At 39.8% G+C, this 23,218-nt stretch overlaps 1 non-coding gene and 1 gene segment (V, D, J or C); one reads left to right on the top strand and one right to left on the bottom strand.

Moving 5' to 3' along the window:
* The first annotated feature begins 1,707 nt into the window (after window positions 1–1,707).
* LOC123388378 lies at window positions 1,708–1,813 on the top strand. The gene has a single exon (XR_006602934.1). It is a non-coding gene; the product is annotated as a U6 spliceosomal RNA (small nuclear RNA).
* A 2,351-nt stretch (window positions 1,814–4,164) lies between these two features.
* LOC101691049 lies at window positions 4,165–4,724 on the bottom strand. The segment is given in 2 exon segments: window positions 4,165–4,512; window positions 4,633–4,724. Coding segments are annotated over 2 exon segments (381 nt in total).
* Window positions 4,725–23,218: the final 18,494 nt, after the last annotated feature.

The raw sequence follows: 23,218 nt of genomic DNA, 5'->3' as shown, positions 1-23,218 counted from the left end.
GTCCATCAACAGATAGACATGGATAAATAAAATGGTGTATTACATACACAGGAATATTGTTCAACTTTAAAAAGTAAAGAAATTTAACACACGATGCAAGTGGATGCATCATGGGGACAGTTCGTCAACCGAAATTTTGGAAAATGACCAATACTGCATAATTCCACTTCTATGAGAGCTAAAGAGCTTCAGTTCAAGGAAGGAGAATGCAGAATAGTAGTTCTGAAGGAGTGGAGGAATGGCATAAAGGGGAGTTATTGTTTAATGAGTACAAATATTCAGTTTTTCAAGTTGCCAGGATTCTAGAAATGAAAGTTGCTGCTAATTGAACAACAATGTAAGTGTATTTCATAACCCTGAACTATACACTCAAAATATTCTCAAATGGTAAAAATGAATGTGAAAATGGTCAGATTCTCTAATTAAAGAAACTTGAGGAGATACTTAAGATTTTTACTCTACAAATCTACCTTCCAAACAAATATAAGAGGGTGTTTGATGCAAGACCCATTATCAACTATCTATTACCAGAGTGGTATTTTCTTAGAGTGAATTTCTCAATCTAAGCCTGCCCCTGTGCCATTTCCTGTCTGGGATGGCAATTGCCCCCCTTGGGCCCTACTGCAGGGAGATGCATCAATAAGAGCCCTGGGATTTGTGTATACCTCCCTCCATCATGCCTCTCACTGTGGGCTCCCACAGTGCACAGAAATACACTGCAGAGTCCTCCAGCTGTGAAGCTGAGATGACAAGTTGGATGAAATTTCTTGTCTTCTGAAAATTCAGTGAGTAGCGACCTTCAGTGGCATTTTGCTGGTTGTAAGAATCCTGATGAATAAGGAGAATCATTGCCCCACTGCTGGGCTGCTTGTACCACAAGAGACTATAACGTGGTTCATTGGTGGAATATGTGCATTCCAGAGTGACAGTCCCCTTCTCCTGCACTAACATTGCTGGCTGGGCTTGAGTTATCTTCTGGGAAATACTGGATCCCGAAGGGAAAAAAAAAACACAGAATCAGAGACTTCTGGAATACGTGATGTGGCACAAAGAACTTCTGTTTTACACACTGTCATCCCTTCTTCCCAAGGTATGCACAAGATCCTGCCTAACTCTCTGGATTTTAAGTCATAGAGGAGACACACTCCCACAGGGACCATCCTTACCTAGCCACACAGAAGCCATGACCACCTTGAGAAGGTTGGAGAGCAACATGTTTGAGTTCTCCCACTAGAAGGAAAATGTCTTCTTCCCCTTCAACTTCAGGGCTCAGCACTGTGAGAAGAACCTGACTGGGTGAGGGAAGGATTGCTGGTTTTGTGCTGCTGTGGCCCAGAACAGGAAACAGGGGTTTCCTGGTATAGCAAGTTGTGTGGGTCCTGTCATAATTCTCTGTGTTCTAGCTGAGAGACTCACTACCCCAAATCCATTTGCATTAGGCAACTTTTTCTTATTTAAATTCAGTTAGCCAACACATAGTACCTCACATAGTTTCAGATGTAGTGTTCAACAACTCATCAGTTGTGGACAGCACCCAGTGGGCATTAAGCAATTTTAACTAAAAACATTATAACTGAAAATAAACATGAGTAAAATTTATATTGAAATGAGGATTGTGGATCGATGGTTTAGCAAACTGTGATATATTTATTCATTGCATCTGTGATAATAGTGGGGGGATGGCACTTACTGAAAATATGACAGGTAGGGCTCACTTTGGCAGCACATATACCAAAATTAGAATGAAACAGAAAAATCAGCATGACCCTTGTGCAAGAATGACATGCAAATTCCTGAAGCATTCCATAATTTTTAAAAACTGCTTGTAATTAATTATGTAAACAACATAAAATGAAAGAATGATGAAGAAAGGGTTGTAAGGGTCATGTATGTTCACACTGTGTGATTTATTTAAGGTAGAAGTAAATCACACTATGATAAGAAGACAAAGCGTTTAGACTAATCACTGTAGCTCTTTCAATGTACCTATTGTTATGCCAGTGGTCCTCCTCACTACTCATTATCTGTTCAGATGCCTATGTTGAAGCCTAAAGCAGAAAAACCTGATCATTCTCTGCTGAAGGGTTCAAGCTGTGGCCCTCAGACAATAGATCCACTCACCAAGGTCTCCTTCTCATTGTTTTATCTCCACAGCTCAGCTCAGCATTGTTCAGAAAGTCCAGAATGGACACCAAATTTTAGTCATAAGCTATCAGTCCTTTGAATTTGTGTTTCCCTTACCTCAGCTGAACCACAGTAAGCTTCCAAGCATCATATGCTCAGCTCTGAGACCCAAGGTGACCACTCCATCTACTTGTATTGTTCCTTCTGCCCCAATACCCTCAACACACACATACACACGTGCTCACCCGTACACACACACATGTGTACCAACATGAGCAGTGTTGTATTCCTCAATTATCTAAAAATACGTGGTGCTCCTTTTCCCCAACCCCTTCTGGAGGGCACAGCACACACTGAGGTGCTTCTACACCAGGACTGAGTTTCTCCTTATTTAGTCTCTCATGCAAGTTCACCCCATCCATATACAGCTCATTTTCTAAATTATTGATGGCACAGTCTGCTGATAGGTTCTTCCTGTTTTGCTTTCTGTTTTCAGCTTTCTGCCCTTTAGGATAGCTTTGCTAAAGTTAAAAGAGTATTAGAGGGGCTTAGGTGGCTAATTCAGTCAAGCTTCTAAGTTCAGTTCAGATCATGATCTCGGTGTCCTAGGATCCAGCCCCCTGTTGGGCTCACTGCTCAGTGGGAAGTGTGCTTCTCCCTCCCCTTCTCCCTTTGCTTGTGCTCATGCACTCTCTCCATCAAATAAAGAAATAGTTGATTTCAAAAAAAAGAGTATTAAAGAAATCAAGACATAAACATGTATTATTAACCAACCATTAGTATTTATTTATTTATTTATTTTCGATTTCAATTTTAAGTAATCTCTACCCAAAATGGACTCAAACTTACAACCCGGAGAACCAGAATTCCAGCTCAAACCAGAGTGATCCAGGTACTTGTAGTCTGCCATGTTTCTCAGAAGTCTTAGAAAACTCTTATTTTATATCCTTTGAATACTTTAAAGCACATATTTACATGCACTTATATTTACAGAGGTTTAAATATAAAATATTCATTTTAAACTAATTAAATAAAAATTAACTAACCAAGAATATTTAACAAATATGTAAAGGAATATATTAATATTCTGATCATAGCTCATTTGTAAACTCTGCAAATAAGGAGAGAGTAATTAAAGAAGATTGAAATAATACTGGCAAAGTCTTGCACTGCAAAATAGACATTGCTTTTTCTATTATTTTTTGTACATCTTCACTCTCTCCCATACATTTTCCCAATCCCATGATTTGTGGCTCTCTCTGAGAAGTTGCAAAACAAGAGTTAGAGAAATCAATAAGATTTCTCTCCCAGTGTCACCTCTCTATCTATATCGTTAGGAAACCTCAGTGCAAGAGCATTTTTTCTCACCATATTTCCGGGGCACTGAAAGCTATCTCCCTTGAGTTCTTACTGTCAGAAATTCAACTGATCTATTTAATTGCCCAAGACATAAGCCACTTCCTCCATTCTGTTTCTGCCCCCAAGCCTTCAAGTCAAGTATCATCCTGAGTCTATCACCTGATTTACTAGAAAAAAAAAGCAGGGCAGAGGTTTCTGGCCTCTCTTTTCCTTGGTCAGGTTCATGCGTTCCTCCTCATTTATTCCCTTCCCTTCTTTCTCTACTAAAACTTAGTTCGGGGCTGATCATCTCCATCACCTCTCCTGCTATACTCTGTCAGGAAGACATTAGGCATCACTACACTTTCAGGCACACCGTGTGTCTCTAAATGTATCATAGACACAGAAACACCTACCAGGGTGCCATGAACAACTTGTGGGGCTGGACATTCACTGCAAGGATGACCACAAGACCACTTCATTGTTATGTGACTCTACCTTGAAATTAGTTACACTCTGGCTGAGGAACTCTTGGCATCAAACTGTTTTCAGTGGCACTAAGGAACACGTGGGGTTGGGGAATGTTATTCTGGCTCCTATGCTCTTGTTCTCTGTATGATTTTGTATCAACCAGACACTGAGGGACAAACCACAGACTGTGCTGGAACCAGAATGGATCAGGCAGAGACAATCAGCTTCCAGGCCCCTGTTCTGCTCAGAGTTTGTGTTCAGCTCCCCCTACAGTCCCTATCACTGTGTCCCTCAGGGCACAGTAGTACACAGCTGAATCTGAGGCTTGCACTGAGCGTTTCTCCAAGTGAAAGGATTTCGATTTGCCATCGTAGGTGGCTTCAAATCCTTTGTTGCTTCCTTTCTCCTTGTCCTTCAAGGCTTTCAGGAGGAGCTCTAGATTTTCTCCTGGATACTGGACATACCAGAAAAGGACAGTGTACCCTGATGCTGAATAAGTACAATTTATAGTCAGGAAAGCATTTTCTGAAAGGGTCACTTGGCCCTCTGTCTGAGTCACTGAGTCTCCACGGCTTTGCCCTGAGGAAAAAGAAAAGAGACCTGTGTCACCTTCGGTTCACCTTGAACTATAAATTATAGTTCAACTTTTTACTGGTACAAAAGAAAAAGAATCCAAATTTTAAGAAGGATTTTACTTACCAAGCATTAAGAGTACCACAGTCACAAAGCCAGGAGAACACTTCATCTCTGGAGTCACCTAAATAATGTTCTTCGTTCTTACCATGAAGCAAGTTTGGAGTGACAGAGAAATGATCAGTGGAAGCCCACATTTCACACAGGAAATGTGATGGTGGTAGGAAGCTGCACCCCCTGGTGGACAGGGGCTAAAATGGGTGCTTGTTGGCCAGAATTCTTACCCCAGACTATTCGTGCAGTTACTACTCCAGACCTCTTTACAAAATCCAGTTCCTTGTGAAGCATCATTAAATCAAGTAGCTGAACTAATGAGTATCTCTTGGATCTGTCAATTTACAAAAAATCATGTAGTTGGTGTCAGTGAATATGTTTTTAAGGTAGGTCACTGCTTCCAAAAACTATAAAGACAATGAGCTTTCTTAAGGTTCTAATTTTTCTTAACCCTTTTGTGTATCTCCTGCATTCTACTAGAAAGGAACAGCAAATACATTAATTATTTCATGTATTCAAGAAAATTTTTAAAAAAATTGTCATCAAAACAAAGTCTCAGATTTAAAAAGACACTGGTAGAAGCTAAGAAAAAATGCTTGAGCAGGTCATGATAAATATGAATTCCAAGATGGCCCTTATGTAAGCACTTCTCTAAAAACATAAAAACAAAACCAAGGAAAAGTTCAATTAATTCTATCTTGGTTGTAGAATATTGGGCACTAAATTTTGTAAAGAATCACTATGAATGAATGATTTGATAATCCATGAGAACAAGATGTAGCAAAGCCAGGACAGCTGGCTAGTGCAGCCAAATGATACCAACGAACACTACAATCCAGCAGAGACAACACTTCACACTGGGAATATACTGGATGCAACATTAAACCAAACACTAGTGGGGAGACTTTTCTAGGATGGCAGACAATGGGGCTTTCCATGTCTTTCTGGGAGTCAATGAGATCCCAAAAAATCTGAAAAGGTGGGATATGCTCTGAAATACTGTCCTAAGGAAACATTTGAGTATCTCCAAAGGGATCTAACACAGTTGCATTCCCTGCATGAGCTAAGAGTGTGGATGGGTAATAGTATTTTATTTTCTACATGGATTGAACCATTCTCTTTCCTGAAAGCCTCAACAATCGCAAGATTCAAATATCAGGGGTGCCTGGGTAGCTCAGTCGGTTGAGTGTCTGCCTTCAACTCAGGTGCTGATCCTGAGGTCCAGGAATCGAGTCCGGCATCCTACTCCCTCTGGCTGCTCTCTCTGTCTAGTAAATAAATAAGTTTTTTTTTTTTTTAAGAGTCAAATATCAGTTGGATTTTGTGTTTAATGCCTATACCATTTCAAATACTCTCTAGAGGGGCGCCTGGGTGGCTCAGTGGGTTAAGCCGCTGCCTTCGGCTCAGGTCATGATCCCAGAGTCCTGGGATCGAGTCCCGCATCGGGCTCTCTGCTCAGCAGGGAGCCTGCTTCCTCCTCTCTCTCTGCCTGCCTCTCTGCCTACTTGTGATCTCTCTCTGTCAAATAAATAAAATCTTTAAAAAAAAAAAAAATACTCTCTAGAGGGTGGAGCAAAAGTCTCTGGGAAAGTTAGGTAAAGTTAGGACTCACATAGAAACTTCTCTTCTCCTATCACACCTGTGGAAAAATGGAAACAACAAATGCAATGTTAAACTGAAATGAGTTATTGTAGCAGTTACCCTTGAACTACTGTGGTCTGGTACAGCCTTAGCCTTTGTGGCCCTGTGTCTTCCCTTACAAAGTCCTAGGCTGTCTCACTTTGAACTGGTCACTGTAGCCCACATAACTCAGATGTCCCAAACCACACGAATTCCAGCCTTCCCAAACTATTGAACTAGATAGTAAAGCCTTGACATTCTTCTTTTCCTCACAGGTACAGGCTGCTCTGTGGACACTCATTTCATCACCATTACATGACCTAAACCTTTGGTGTCCTGAACAAAATCCCAGAAAAAAACTGTCATTGAGAACTGTGAAATAAACTTTTGGTACCACTCGTTACTAATTCAGCAGATAAAGTAGAGGAAATGGATCCTTGGTTACATGTTTATCAAATAATATGACAACCTACATTCTTCACTGACAGAAATTGGAAAATTTACTCATATTAGAGACCTTAAACTGAGGTTCTCTGGAGAATCAGCAAAAGCAGACAGTCCATGACAACTGTACACATAATATCCTAGGAAAAAAAAACATGTAACTGCATAATGGACAGCTCCATCTAAGGTGATTAGAAAAGAATTCTCACCACTATGCTCTTTGTTTTGTTGACTGTTTCCTTTGCTGTGCAGAAGTTCTCTATCTTAATGAAGTCCCAAAAACCAATGATTTGTATTTGTACAAAACAGAACCCAGGGCTTCTGTAGGACAGTAAAACAACATGGACTTTACAAATCACCACACAACCTCCAATAGGAATCTCTCCATGAGCAGAAGACATGAACAGACATTTCTCCAAAGAAGACATACAAATGGCTAACAGATACATGGAAAAAATGTTTGACATCATTAGCCACCAGGGAAATTCAAATCAAAACCACATTGAGATACTATCTTACATCAGTTAGAAAATTGATAAGGCAAGAAACAACAAATGCTGGAGAGGTTGTGAAGAAAGGGGCACCCTCTCACACTGTTGGTGGGAAGGCAAGTTGGTGCAGCCACTTTGGAAAACAGTGTGAAGCTTCCTCAAAAAGTTAAAAATAGAGCTACCCTATGTCCCAGAATTTGCACTACTGGGTATTTACCCCCAAAGATACAGATGTAGTGAAAAGAAGGGTCATGTGCACTGCAATCTTAATAGCAGCAATATCCACAAGCCAAAATATAGGAGGAACTGAGATGACCTTCAACAGATGAATGGATAAAGAAGATGTGGTCCATATATACACGATGGAATATCACTCAGTCATCAGAAAGGATCAATACCCACCATTTCCATTGACATGGATGGAGCTTGAGGAGATTATGCTAAATGAAATAAGTCAAACAGAGAAAGACAATTATCATATGGTTTCACTCATATGTGGAACATGAGGAATAGCATGGGGGACATTAGGAGGAGGAAGGGAAAAATAAAGGGGGGGGGGAATCAGAGAGGGAGATGAACCATGAGAGACTATGGACACTTGGAAACAAACGGAGGGTTTCAGATGGGAGGAGAATAGCCCAGTGATGGACATTTAGGAGGGCAGGACTGCATGGAACCCTGGACGTTATACGCAAACAATAAATCATGGAATGATACATCAAAAACTAATGATCCACTCTACGGTCACTAACATAACATAATAAAATAAAATAAAATGGAATCTGTCCCTGAGCAACTGGAGTTAGTTGTCTGCAAACCCCCACAAATGGTCCATGAGTACACAAAACACTCAGTCTCTCACCCATACATCATCCCACCCAGTGACCTCCCAACAGTGCACACAGGGCGGTAACAACAGTGAGCTTTTGGAGCTAGTAAGGGGACTAGTGAGCTTGTGCAGAAGGCTGCCCCACTCTGCCAGACTGGGAGAAATCACATAAATGCAGTCAGCACCATCCTAGAGAAAGCAAACAAAAGGGAGACTCTCAGCACCCAGGCTTCACAGGATCAAGAGAAGGCCTTAAAGTCTGTACTTCCTTGTTCCAGCACGTAGGAAACAAATAGACCAAACATGATAAAGGTTTAAACCTGAATGTGTCTGGATCGAGACTCAGTGCACACTCAGGCTAAAACACTTGTTTTCTTCCCCCGCATCAATTCTCACCTCAGTATGATCAAGCATTCAAACCTCTAAGAACTGCACCCTCTCTCTTGTTTCTAACTGGACTTAAGAGGAAACAAATGAATATAGAAGCATGCTTCCTTCTGACTCCATTATCGGGCTTGGAGGAAAGGCACCCGCCAGGAGTCATCTTCCTTCTACTGCACAGGACCTGGCAGTATAAGGAGGGAAAGAATCAAGCCCATTGACGTGTTGGGCTACAGTTTTATCCTCCTTTGGTCAGATGTGATAAGCTGAATCTAATTTGATGCATTTCCCAATAAGAAAAAGCCAGTGAGCAAATAACGCACAACTGTAACTCCGCTAAGAGAAACCACTCTCACCATGACAATTGCCAATTATAGCCATCCTTAGTGAGGAAGACCTGGGGGAACACTGTAAGGAGTCTACCCTTGAGCAGAGGTGGGTGAATGAGAGAATTAAGTATTTACACAACTTCATTAGCTCCATTGATGTCTCTACAACACTAGAGAAATAACTTTTTTAAAAAAAGAAGGTTGTGATTAACAATGTTTAATTTCATGAAATGTGAATATATGCAGAGGGAGGTTGGTAACATGTCATTTCTACATTAGCCTTTACTCCAAATGCCTTTGTGCCATCTACTAATAATTGTAAGGGGGATGAGCCTTGCCTGGTTGGCTCAACTGGTTAAGCCTCTGCATTCTGCTCAGGTCATGATCCCAGGGTCCTGGGATTGAGTCCCACCTGAGGTTCCTTGTTTGGCAGGGAACCTGCTTCTCCATTGCCTACTCCTCCCCCCTGCTTGGGCGCTCTCTCTCTGACAAATAAATAAATAAAATCTTTAGGGGTGCCTGGGTGGCTCACTGGGTTAAAGCCTCTGTCTTCAGCTCGGGTCATGATCTCAGGGTCCTGGGGTTGAGCCCCGCATCAGGCTCTCTGCTCAGCGGGGAGCATGCTTCCACCTCTCTCTCTCTCTCTGCCTGCCTCTCTGCCTACTTGTGTTCTCTCTTTCTCTGTCAAATAAATAAATAAAATCTTTAAAAAATTAGTAAGGTGGCTGATACATACATAAAAATATTTTCCAATATATCTCAGAGAGAAAAGTTTTCATTATAATGGTAACAAAAAATTACAAGTCCAGGAAAAATGGAATTATCGTCAAACCACTGAGCGCTATTAAGAAAGAGACATATAGGGGCTCCTGGGTGGCTCAGTGGGTTAAGACTCTGCCTTCAGCTCAGGTCATGATCTCAGGATCCTGGGGTTGAGCCCCGCATCAGGCTCTCTGCTCAGCGGGGAGCCTGCTTTCTCCTCTCTCTTTCTGCTGCCTCTCTGCCTACTTGTGATCTCTGTCTGTCAAATACATAAATAAAATCTTTAAAAAAAAAAAGAAAAGACTCTGCCTTCAGCTCAGGTCATGATCTCAGGGTCTTGGGATCAAGCCCTACATCAGGCTCTCTGCTCAGCGGGGAGCCTGCTTCCCCCTGCCTTTTGGCCTATTTGTGATCTCTCTGTCAAATAAATAAATAAAATCTTTTTTTTAAAAAAAGACATATATAAATGGAAAGAAACAGTATGTCAATAAAATGATCAAATAATCAGACATATACTTCAAGAACCTTTATGTGTCACAAATAAATTTACAAATTCAATCCAATCATAAAGCTTAAATTAAATTATGGGTAGCAGAATTCTTCTTTCCTTCTTTCAGTAACATCTACTGATAATGAATTATGTGAAAAAGTTTGTTCTACCTACTGTAATAGAGCAGTGAATGAAATACAAAATTCTGTCTCCTAAATTCTATGAAAGTGTAATTGTGAACATATATGGAATTTTGTAAATGAGAATAAATTTCTGAGTTTTATCTGAAGCTCACATTGTCAAACCACTCCCTGCTTGATTTCCCTCAAACACACAAATATTACTTACCATCCCTGGGCGCTAAAGGAAAACCCGTGACAAAATTTCTGAACAAGAAAGTAATCAAAGCACATAGAAATGGCTCTCAGATTTTGCCCGGAATACAGAGGAACAAAATTAATATGAAAATGTAATTAAGTAAAATATCTCACAGAGCTATTTTGAAACACATGTTAAATGACTAACTTAAAAAATAAAATAAAGCAGATCTTTGAGAAAAAATCTGATGAAAGGGGCAAGCTCAAATCAAAATATATAAAGTGAAAAAATCGCAATAATAATTATAATAAGGATTTTTAGAGACTAAAAAGTAATGGGAATATTATGTGATCACAAAATTTTCATTTTCATATTTGTACTTTCCATATTTCTAAATGTCCAATTATCCTTCAGAATCAGAAATATCATAAATGCTACTTTTGAAACACAGTGTTTGAGTCCATCCATAATAAGGACTGTTATACTGTTACTAAGGAGTTATTTATAGGAAAGGAGTCTGAATACCAAATATAAAGTCATCTTTAAAACCCAGATTTCAAAATAAAACAGTACTAACTGCCTCCAAGAATCCATTAAGCAACAGTCATCTAACAAAATGCTCTAACTCTGTCCAGGTCATCATGAACTTACTCTTCCTCTTATAAGCTTTTAATGTCTAATATGTTAGCTTCCACTTGTGGATAAACAACAGCACAAAAGCTATCCTTGCAAGTCTGTGTCAGAGGACAGGGACTGCCCCAGTCCCAGGTTTGAGTGCAGGCAGCAGGTGACTGGAAAGCAATCCCCCGCTCCATCCCACTCTCTATCACTGAAATTTTTATATTGTCATCTTAATTGAGGGAAGAATCCACATTTTGTCTGTTGGTGTTGTCAATTCTATGGAAATTGCAAGGTCACTGGTGAAACCAGCTTAAAGAAGCAGAGTCTGAGATCAGAGGCATTGGAAATATGTAATCTTTGGCTTCTGTGTCCCTTTTAGAGTTTTTCTCCATAGCAGGCAAATAAGGGTGGTAGATTGGGAGAAAGGGAAGGTTTTCCATTTTCTTTGCTTAAGAGAGTAAATCATGATTCCTTCATGATATTTATTTATTTATTTATTTATAATGAGGAAGGGCAGGAGCAGGGAGAAGAGACAGAATCTTTTTTTAAAAATTGTGTTATGTTAATCACCATACAGTCCATGATTATTTCATTGAATATTGCCTGGCTCGTCGTCAAAAATTGTTGACCTCTAAAGGTTTTTTTCTAATACCTTCATGGATGCCCACCATGAGGACAATGTTCTCCCTTAGCCTCTCAATTGCAGTGGTTACATTTTTATAACAATATATTAGTGATACTCTCATTTTTACAGCCACATGTGACCTAGTGGGTCTGAGGTTGACTCTAACCAACCCCAGGGCCTCTTCAGAAGCAGAGAGAGAGTCTTCAGGGTAAGATTCTCTCCGGGTTTTCTTTTCTTCTATGAGACCAAAGTTGGATCAAGGAGGATCTAAATCTACAGGAAAATGGAATAAAATGGAACTTTACTCACTGAGTATAATATTCACCATAGGCAGTGACATACGGTTGGCTCCATGGTAGATAAGCTTACTCATACATATGTAAAACAAAAATTACTTTCTCAAAGGACCTGATTGTTTTCCAGCTTCTAGCTCCCTCATTCAAGTTTAAGTCAGGTGTTCAAAATTCCCAGACAGAGATGGCTATATAATTTGTCGTCCACAATGACAAAGGAAAATCTGGGGCCCCATGTTCAAAAAGAAGAAAAAAATATTACATTCTGTAATAAAATATAAAGCTCTCTTAAAAGTGTTTATTTTATTGGAGCACCTGGGTGGCTCAGTCAGTTAAGCGTCTGCCTTGGGCTCAGGTCATGATCCCGGAGTGCTGGGATCAAGTCCCATGTCAGGCTCCCTGGCCAGTGGGGAGTCGGCTTCTCCCTCTGCCTCTGCTCCTTCTCTCTCCCTCTGTCTCTCAAATAAATAAATAGAAGCTATAAAAATAAAAAAAAAAGTAAAAATCCTTTTACTTATAAAACACAATAGAACTTCAATGGTTCATAAGTAAAGATATAAATTTACAAATTGCAGGGCGCCTGAGTGACTCAGTGGGTTAAAGCCTCTGCCTTCAGCTCAGGTCATGATCTCAGGGTCCTGGGATCGAGCCCCCCATCGGGCTCTCTGTTCAGCAGGGAGCCTGCTTCCCCAACCCCTCTCTCTCTGCCTGCATCTCTGCCTACTTGTGATCTCTGTCTGTCAAATAAAATAAATAAACAAATCTTAAAAATAAATAAATTTACAAATTGAAAAAAAACTGTTAGAAAATTACATTTAAAAATTTTGTATAATACAATAAATAATACTTTGGTAGCATAATATCTTAATAATATTTTCTGGCTGGCTTTCCTACAAATTAATTTTGTAGGAAAATTATGTGGCTACCAAAATTAATACTTTTAGTAACTTCATTTCAATCAATATAATTGAAAGCAATGTCAGTTGCTGTAGATAAATACAATGCTGCAAACAGAATTTTTGATCACTTTTAATTTTGAGAAGTGTATTTCTGTTGGTGCAACCGATATTGCAGATTTTAAAGGATATTTTATATGCTATGACAAAATTAGAATAAGTATCTGATAAATTAGTTGAAATATAAATAAAGTAAATCTAGAGCTGATGTCTCTAGTGGAATAATTGTTCTAAATTATTTAATACCATACCAATCAGTTTCATCTAAATCTGAATTTAATATTAAATGTAAATTTAGGGGTATCTGGGTGGTTCAGAGGTTTAAGCCTCTGCCTTCCTCTCAGGTCATAGGACCGGCATCCTGGGATCGAGCCCCCCCATCAGGCTCTTTGCTCAGTGGGGAGCCTGCTTCTGCATCTCTCTCTGCCTGCCCTCTGCCTACTTGTGATCTCCCTCTGCATGTGTCAAATAAAAAAATAAAATCTTAAAAAATTTCAAATGTAAATTTATATAGCAACACTTTATTGTTTTCTCTGACATTTTCTATAACTTTTGGAGGGTGTATAGAAAACTAAAAACAGCTTCATGACTTGTGTATAATTCAGAATGCTTGTTTATGCATCTTATTATGCCTTAAGTGACGAGACAAATTAATTTCAGATTACCCTCTGTGTTAAAAATGGTATTCTTTTCCACCAAAGCTATTACCTTTACCTTAAATTTCTATCTCTAAGCCTACCGATACATGCTTTCCAACATTGCAGTAATTTTTTAAAACTAGAGTTTCTAAACATTTTAAGAACTAATATCCCTCCAGGGGCACCTGGGTGGTTCAGTGAGTTAAAGCCTTTGCCTTCCGCTAGAGTCATGATCCCGCATCCGGCTCTCTGCAAGGCGGGGAGTCCGCTTCCCTTCCTCTCTCTCTGCCTGCCTCTCTGTCTAATTGTGATCTTTGTCTGTCAAATAAATAGATAAAAATTTGGAAAAAAAAATAGCTAATATCCCTCCAATGTGTTTTATGCAATGTCAACATACACACTTTTATTTTGTAGTACTTTATTGTCAAAGTTTAGTGTCATCCGCTTTGGACCCCAGAAGAGCCCCAGATGGTCCAAGCATGCTGTGTGAGACCGCGGTGCAAGGCTTCCTGGTGGGGCTGCAGGCCCAGCTGCAGTTTGGGTGCAGGCTACAGATCACGGGGGGAGCACGGTGCCTGTGCCGCACACAGGTAGGTGGCTGAGTCTTCCAGTCGGGAGGCCCTAATGTGGAGGGTGCTGGACCGTTCCTTAATATTCACTGTGCAGTTTAACCTCCCACTCTGCTGCATCCCGGAAAATACGTAAAACAGCCTGGTGAGACTACCGCCCCCGGGGTGCTGTCGGAACCACTGCACACTGCGCGCAGTTTGGGAAAAATTGCACTTCAGAGTAGAGTCGGCTCCCTCCTGGAAGCTCAGGACTGAAGAGCTCTGCTCCACCGTCACCCCTCTCACCACTGCGTGGAAAGAAGAAAACAAACACAAATAATATCACTGGAGAGTCACCGACCCAGTTTTCAAACCTGCAAAAAAAAAATCCCAGGAAACACCACTGAGGATGTAGAACTCTCTGGGAGCTCGGTGTCAGCTCCCCCACCACTTCTGGCTGTGGACCACTCCCCAGCCCCATCTGGAACGCCCCCACTCACAGCAAACCTGGAGCCACAGGAGTCCCAGCAGAGCTCCCCCGTGTCTCCTCATGATTCCTTGTGTAGTTGCTGAGTTTCTGATGCCCCTACAAGCAGAGTGTAGAGTCTTGAATCAGAGAAATTGGGTCTTACCCTCAATCCCTTCCAACAGAACCACTGAGCAACAATCACACCTCAGCCCTGTCATTCACAGAACTCCAGACTCCACCCACAGTGGCCCTGGACAGTACAGAGTAAACTCTCCAAAATGGTGCTTGCCTGCAGTGCAGGGAGGTAAGAGTAATATTTCCAATTTAGGAAGATATAAGGTTTTATTTTTTTCCTTAAAACACTTTATGTAAGAAATGTGTGTGTTAGTATGTGAGGAAAAGTGAGTAATATTTTCTAGAGTCACTGAGGAAAGGGAGTTACACAGAACCTTGAAGCATCATAGCAAAGAGTGATTCCATTCCCCAAATTACATAGTTTGATAGACAATGTGAGATTTCAGTTATATAAAAATACTGATGGGGCACCTGCGTGTTTCAGCAGGTGGAGCATCTGCCTTTGGCTCAGGTCATGATCCTGGGGTCCTGGGAGGGGGCAGGGTGGGCTCCCTGCTCAGCAGGGAATTTGGCTCTCCCTCTACCTCTCCTCTTGTTCATCTCTCTCTCTCTCATAAATAAATAAAATATTTAAAATAAAAAATAAAAACAATGATAAAGGAAAACTATCTGATAGCATGCATTGTATATTGTAGAAGTAAATACAGCTTCTTGAAATCAAGAGAGTTCTAGAAACCAAGACCGTCACCATCTGCATAGAAAATGATTCCAACCAGAAGTTGGTTGGTGAAAAATAGGATGTCTGCATAATGCTGTCTCTGATTTAATTTCCACATCTCCACCTCTCGTGTGCAACTGGTGGATACCCTGCTAACCCACACAGCTGAGTCTGACCAGGCCACAGTTGCTGGTCACAGTCAACACTGTCCTCTCCCTTTCCTTCTCTTTTTGTTCCTTTTGTTTTTTTCCATTTTTCTTCTCTTCATTCTTGTTCCTTCCATTCTCAACCAAGATATATGAAACGGTAGAATAGCAAGAGTATTGAGATAATTTCTCAATTATCAGTGGGTTTGGGGTATTTTATAACAATTAAAAAATTGAAAACAGACAATGGGACACTTTCTGTTGAACTTATACTCAAGTGCCCAGAAATATTCCTATTCCCATACCTCTGCTCAGAGAATCATCCTCACAGTGGATGTATAGAGATACAGATTCCAACTTTTTGAAGTTGATATGGAATGACAGAACTGAAAACCTAAGATGAACTTCACACAAACAGGGTTGCCCCTCCCCCCCCCTTTTGCTATCTATAATTTGATTGGCTCACATATTTTCTGTTCTCTCCTAACTGTTCAACTCTCTCTTACAAAGGGCCTGGAGGGGGGTGGGTGGGGGTGGATCTTCATTTCTTGTAAAGCCTAGAGTGCTCCCTAGTGGACTAAAACAAACGAAGACCAATTGAAACCAAGTGACTCAGCACAGAAGTCCAGCCCCGTGTAATCATTCCATGCTTCTTGATGAGACATATGATCAGAAAATAAAGTAACTGTTTATACTGGATGGGGAGTAAAATTGAACCAAATCCTACTTTTAAAATGGAATTTAATGGAAATCAATATCATAAAAATAATTTGGCAATTCTCATCTTGTGCTATTTGATTTCTTTTACATAGTTCAAAATAAATCCATAAACATTTGCTGAAGTTTTACCATAAATGAGGTAATTCACCAAGTGTTAAGAATATGTAAAAGGGTTGAGACAGTAGTTTACAGTCTAGTGGGAAAGACAAAAATATACATAACTATAGTAGAGTCAAAAAGTAGGACCATAAGAAGAGTATGAATTAAAAGCTTTATGATCTAGGGGAGGGAGAAATATTTTATGTGTGGGGTGGTTGGACAAAATTTTATGAAAAAGGTGATCATTCTCTATTTTCCTCTTTTTTGATGAGAAGAATAGAGGACAACATAAACTTTTATGATAGCTTATTACTTGTTATTAATAATAACATTAACAGGAATTCTTGAGTGTATTTAAAGGAATAAAATATTACATAAAGCCAAAAAGCCCCTTTGCCTTCCAATCTCAATTTTTACCTTTCCATTATTCAATTTGGAGTTGATGCCTCCAGGTGTTTTGCTGTAGATCATACACATACCACAAACATATGAATCCACAGAAAATATATAGTGTAGTTTTATTTACAGTGTTTTAATACAAAATGATACATACTGTGCATACCTTTCTGTAACTTGCTTTATAAACTCAATAATAAATCTTGTAGGTCTTATTATGTTAACACACACATATCTTTCTGTTGCATTGTATTCCATATTATGAATATACAACCATTTATACATCCCTTCTTCTATTAATGAAATGTTAAGGTGCTGATTTTTTTTAATCTATGAAACACCACACAAAAATAAACCCTTCTGAGCATTCTTCTTTATTCACATGTGCACATGTTTCTCTAAGAGCTGAGACTAGGAAAAAGTGAAGGAATGATTCATGAGACTAGTTGGTGAAAATTATTCCAGGCAGAGGGAAGGTCAGAAGCATTAAGCAGGGAGTCAGTGACCATACACTGCCTCCTTCCCCATCCTGTTCAAGGGTCAGCTATGTTGACAAGGGTCAACACATCAAAGTGTTAGGATGTGTAATTTATATTAAAACTTTGTCAACACAGGCAATAAAATATCATGTGTGCCACTTAAATTAAGCTTCAACTCTTCAACTCTTGTCCTAGACAAGAAAGCAAATGTCAGGAGTGATTAGCTCACATTCTAATAGACTGCCATGGCGTTGGTGGTATAGTGGTGAGCATAGCTGCCTTCTAATAGACTGCCATGACACAAGAAACTACAATTCACCTATCCACATCTTGATCAATTCCTGAAACATTACTAAATAACAGAGCATACCATATGTTCGGTTTTTGTTAGTAAAAGTAGTGGCATATTACATAGCAAAATGAATGCTAGCATAGGTTTTTATTTTGTTTTGTTTTGTTTTGTTTTGTTTTTAAGAAATCTTTACACCCAACATGGGGTTTGAAATCAAGAGCCAATAGTTTACCATCTAGTGGGGAAGACAAAAATATACATACAACCCCAAGATCAAAAGTCACATACTCCACTGACTGAGCCAGTCAGGTGTCCAACATGGGTCTTTAAATAAATGTATCTAAGATATGGGTTTTGGCCAAAATATTTTAGAGACACACTCTACTCTTGCATCAAAAGAATCTAAAAATCTAGGGTAGTCTGTACCTTGAAACATTATGAAATGGAATTAAAGTTTTCACTCTTAACCAGATCTTGTTTCCACCCAGTGGTGGATACAGCTGAATGCTGTATATATCACAAAGCAATTTTGATATATTCATTTAATAGGATACTCCATAGTAGAAAGTAATAAATGAATGATATGCACAAGAACATAAGTGAATCATGCTTAATGAAAGAAACCATGGACAAAAATGTACCTACTATATGATTCCATTGATTTTAAGTTATAGAACAGTTAAAATAAATCTACAGTGATAACAATAAGAACCGTCATTGTCTTCAGGAAGGGAGTGACTGGAAAGGAACACATGAAACCTTGCTCAAGTGTTTGAAGTATTCTGCCCTCAGATCACTTTAAAATTATTGTTTGCCCTGGGGCGCTGAGCTGGTTCCGTCAATGGAGCTGTTAGCTCTAGGATTGTGGGTTTGGCCTGGATGTAGAGATTATTTAAAAATAAAATCTTCAAAAAAAATATCTTTGCTTTTCTATCCCATTTTTTTGTGTTTTTGTTTTTTAAAAATTTTATTTATTTGTCAGAGATAGAGAGAGCATAAGCAGGGTGAGTAGCAGGCAGGGGGAGAAGCAGACTCTCCGCTGAGCAGGGAGCCTGATGTGGGACTTTTCCAAGGACACTGAGATCCCAAGACCTGAGCTGAATGAAGGCAGACGCTTAACCACCTGAGCCACACAGGTGTTCCCTCCATCCCATTTTAAAGACAGAAAAGGTCAGAAATGAGGGAGAAATTAAGGGAATTACATGCAATAAGATGACTTGGAATTATAATCTCCAGACACATTATCATTACTGAATAAATGCTCATTTGTCTTTAAAGTTAAAACAAAATTTGCTGGGGCACCTGGGCAGCTCAATCATCTGAGTGTCTGACTCTTGGTTTCAGCTATGGTTGTGATCTCAGGGTGGTGAGGTCCAGCCTCACGCTGGGACCCCGCACTCATGTTGGAGTCTGCTTGAGATTCTTCCCCTCTTCTTTTGTGCACTGCCCCCTGCTCATGCTCTCTCTCAAAAATCTTTTTTTCAGGGGCGCCTGGGTGGCTCAGTGGGTTAAAGCCTCTGCCTTCAGCTCGGGTCATGATCCCAGGGTCCTGGGGTCAAGCCCCACATCGGGCTCTCTACTCCGCAGGGAGCCTGCTTCCTCCTCTCTCTGCCTGCCTCTCTGCCTACTTGTGATCTCTGTCAAATAATTAAATAAAAATCTTTAAAACAATCTTTTTTCAAAGACTTTATTTATTTGACAAAGAGAGACAGAGAGAGAGAGAGAGATCACAAGTAGGCAGAGAGGCAGGCAGAGAGAGAGGGGAAAGTAGGCTCCCTGCTGAGCAGAGAGCTGGATGTGGGACTCAGTCTCAGGACCCTGAGATCATGACCTGAGCCAAAGGCAGAGGCTTAACCCACTGAGCCCCCTAGGTGCCCCAATAAAATCTTTTTTTAAATAAATAAAATAAAATATTGTTAAAATGTGATTATATTTTACCTCCATTGTATAATGAAATTTTGTGTGAAATATGTACAAAATGTGAAAAATTAAAATTAAGTTCTCTGATAATTCACATAACTCATAATATTTCAAAGTTCCTCTTGATTTAATTCTTTATCATGGGAAGTTTCTCATAATTATATAATAATCATATAAAACAATAAATAAGCATAATCTACTTTGATTTCTCAGGCAGAGTTGGGGAAGGAAAGATAGGGAATGCTCTCCAGCTGCTTGAGTTACCTGGTGAGTGAACAAATTTGGTCCAGTCAGGAGAAAGAAACTGAATGGTAAACTGAATAGGGAAAGCTTAATATAAAGAACTATTAACCATAAGAGAGTACTGGAGTAAGAAGGGAATGGCTAATAGGAAGAAAAGAGACCTCTGTAGGCATAGCAGCTGTAAACATAGCAGCTACTCCCATGATTGGGATAGAACATGCAAAGAGGAGGTAGGTCCCCACGCTACTCCAGTCCTGAGACTCAGTACATGAAGAAGACATGCTTGTAGCAACCTGGGATGGCAGAGAAGTCACTATCGTGCTGTAACAGTGGCACTTGATAGAAATCCACCCTTTAGAACTTGCCAGGAAAATATCCTTTAGAATGCTGGGAAAAGATGTTCACAGGGAAGTCTCTCACTGGAAGCACTCTTCTATAAAGCCCCTGAAAATGGGGATTCTGGGGGAAGCTGCTGTCCCCCAGGTGCTGCTGACCACTGTGCTGCAGGAGCCCAGGGCAGATGCACGTCATGAGCTCATCGCTGGAGCAACCTCCCATGCTGCAGTGTCCTGCCAACAGGGCACACAGAGACCAGGAAGGGAAACCCTTTCCCCCTGCACTCTCTCCTGAGAAGTTTTAATGTGCCAACTGACAAAGAAACATATTGGAAAGGCCCAAAAGTATCTTCAAGAACAAACAAAAGATGAATTTGCAGGTGAGAATCAACAAATTGATCCCCCCCTTTGACAACTCATCTTCTATATGTAACCTTCTAAGACACATATTTGAAACCAATAGAACAATAAAACAGCTCAATATTTCTACCTCCTTCGAGCTATAGTTATCCTTGTTAATGTGAAGAACTTCTCATCCCTTTTCCCCAGAATTAGGAGATGCCTAGTTGCAACTGTGCCATTAATATAAACTCTTCAAATTTAGAGTCCCTCTGAAAATTCTGTTACCTATATACAAAATTGTAAAGTTATTTTCCAATAACTTGTATATGAAATGAAAAGTGAAGGAGAGAAGAAGGAAAGATCTAGCATATACTAATACACACATATACATAACAAGCAAATGGAAAATATGCAAAAGTACTACAATTTTGACTACACTTACCATAGGGAACTTTGAGTGACGTATGGAATTTGTTCAATCAATATGCTGTCCGTGTGAAGCTAATATAACATGGGTTAATTATATCTCATCTTTAAAAATTACTACAATTTTGCTTCTGTAATTGGTCACAGGCTTTAATTGGTACCTATGGCTTTCTTCAAACATCTCTATTCTCTATTTCCCTACCCTCAGCCAAAACCTTTGCTTGGTGGAGTGACCCAAAACTTTATTCCGGAAAGATCTGAGTTCTCAATTTTCTGGTTTGGCTTTTGTAATTAAGCTTTACCATTGGGCATAAAAGTACTAAGAAGCTCCACAGATAGTATGCCTTGCTTTCCTTGCTTCCCTTGTGTAGAAGCAACACAGTATCTTCTTGTCAGTCAGGATCTACCACTCCAGTCAATAGATACTTTCCTTCATGTTGGTTCAACAGCTGAAGAGCCCAAAATGTCCGGGAGTTACTCTCATCATCCATTGAGTAGAGCCATTTTTTGTCCCCTGGCAGAAGAATTCTTCCTTGAAGACTAAGATCTCCAAGCCAACACAGCATAAAGTGGCCAAGATGGGGATCTCAAAGTCTGTTAGTGGGTTATTAGGTGTATTAGTGAGAGGAGTCACTCACACATCCACCTTTTGATTCCAGGCTCCATGGATTCTGGCTCTGTGAAAGACAGTAACAAATGATGGTCTCTGATTTGAAGCACATGTTTAATTCTATTAAACAAAGCCCCATCCAATCAGTGTGTCTCCCAACTGACATTGTAATTCAGTATTCAGTATGATAGTCCACCTTTCTATTGGGCTAGCTGTTTCTGAGTGGTAGATTTTGTGGTAAGACCAGTGAATTACACACGAAAAGTCAGAATTATCTGTTTGATTGATAAAATAACCCAGGATTTCCACTTTATTCTTAATATAATTCTTTATTGTGGAAAGTTTCTCATAAAAATCATATATAATCATACAAACAAATAACAAACTATTAATAAAAGAAAGAAAGGGAGGGAGGGAGGGGGGCAAGATACTTGGATTTCTCAGGCAGAGTTAGGGTTGGGGAGGTACAGGTGTGATCTCCCAACTACTTGGGGTCCTTGGTGTAAAATTTATTTTTCTTCAAGCTCAGCTTGAGTTCAGAATCAAAAGAAGTCGGTGGGCATAAATTGCCCACCACAGTCCCTTTGGGCAATGTAGCTGAGCTGATGACAGTGAGTCACCTGGAAATAGAGGTAGAAGAGATTATGGTCCAAAAATAAAAAGGTAAGGAGGGAGGGAGAAGGACATTAAATGAATACACATTTGTTATTCCAGACTTTATATCTGCTAACACCCCACTTACTTTCCTTATATGCTTCCAGGAATCACTCAAACACCTTTATTACATGTAACCGTATCACTGTGTCATAAAAACTACTATTGTTTTCCTGATGTGCCATTAGTGATGATGTACTTATTCTCTCTATACTTTGAGGGCTCCTGTGTATCTTTCTATACATTATAGAGTAAGCCAAAAAGTAGCTAGAAAGCTCCCTCCTTCTCCTTCCCTTTTTCTGGAGTATTTGTTTTTCTCATAAAAGTTTCTTATGCAGTTCTTTCCGTCCTACACAAAACAGGTTTATACAGGGTTTTAAGTTTATACCGGGTTCAGTGACCCATAGGGTCCACTGCAATTCTCTTCAGTATTTCTAGCAGAGTTTGGCATGGCTAAATTTACTATATAATTAATTGTAATGGTATTAACATGTAAGAATCAATCTCTAATATTCAGCAGTGAAATAAAACAAAAACAGGGTGAAAAGAATGACCGAAAAAAAAATGTCCATAGCTGGAAGCAGCAAAAGAGACTATATCCATAAATACTTGGTGTAGATTGTAGAATTTGAGCTCCTGAAAGAATAGGAGGCTACATTTACAGTTGAGACAAAGTCTTTGAACAAACACTGATGAATTCCAACTCTTCAATTTCCTGTACTATTTATAAATAGTTGCCAAAACTAACATGGCCATGACAGTTTTCTGAGCCTTTCATGACTCTAATCAACCTCCAACTGCTGAACAATTACTTCTCAGAATCCTTCCTAAATAAAGTCCCTTGTTGAGTTAAAAATGCAAAAACTGCTCCGATGCTCTTGAGTGTTTTCTGACCTCTAAGTATCTCACTTGTCTCAACTTCAAAGAACTCAGCAAGCATGTTCCAGTCCCTTAGCAGCAGGAAGGAGGGGCTGAGGGGAAGGTGTTGAGCTGGCTCTAGCTGGTACAGCATTACCCTCTGGAGGCCAGACAGCGGACAGAGAGCCCATCCAGACTCCGCACCTGAAGCTCATCCGTGCTTTCCTTCTAGTTAGAGATACATCAAAAACCCACTGAACCGATTTTCTTTCTTTCCTAACATATCACATATCGCCTTCTGTAGTAAGTAATATTAATCCTTGCCTCTATGAATAATAAAGCCTGTAAAGTAGAGGCATAGTTTACAGAGAAACTGATTACACAGTGCATCTATCAGAATAGACGCGTCTATCTGAATAGAATAGTGCGTCTATCTGAATAGAATATTCAGAATCCGTGCGAACCTTCTTG

This window comes from Mustela putorius, unplaced genomic scaffold (assembly GCF_011764305.1).
Source record: "Mustela putorius furo isolate JIRA1106 unplaced genomic scaffold, ASM1176430v1.1 tig00003898_pilon_pilon_pilon, whole genome shotgun sequence".
Classification (NCBI taxonomy): domain Eukaryota; kingdom Metazoa; phylum Chordata; class Mammalia; order Carnivora; family Mustelidae; genus Mustela; species Mustela putorius.
Note: the sequence above shows the minus strand (reverse complement) of the source record. Positions and strands in the feature narration are given on the sequence as shown.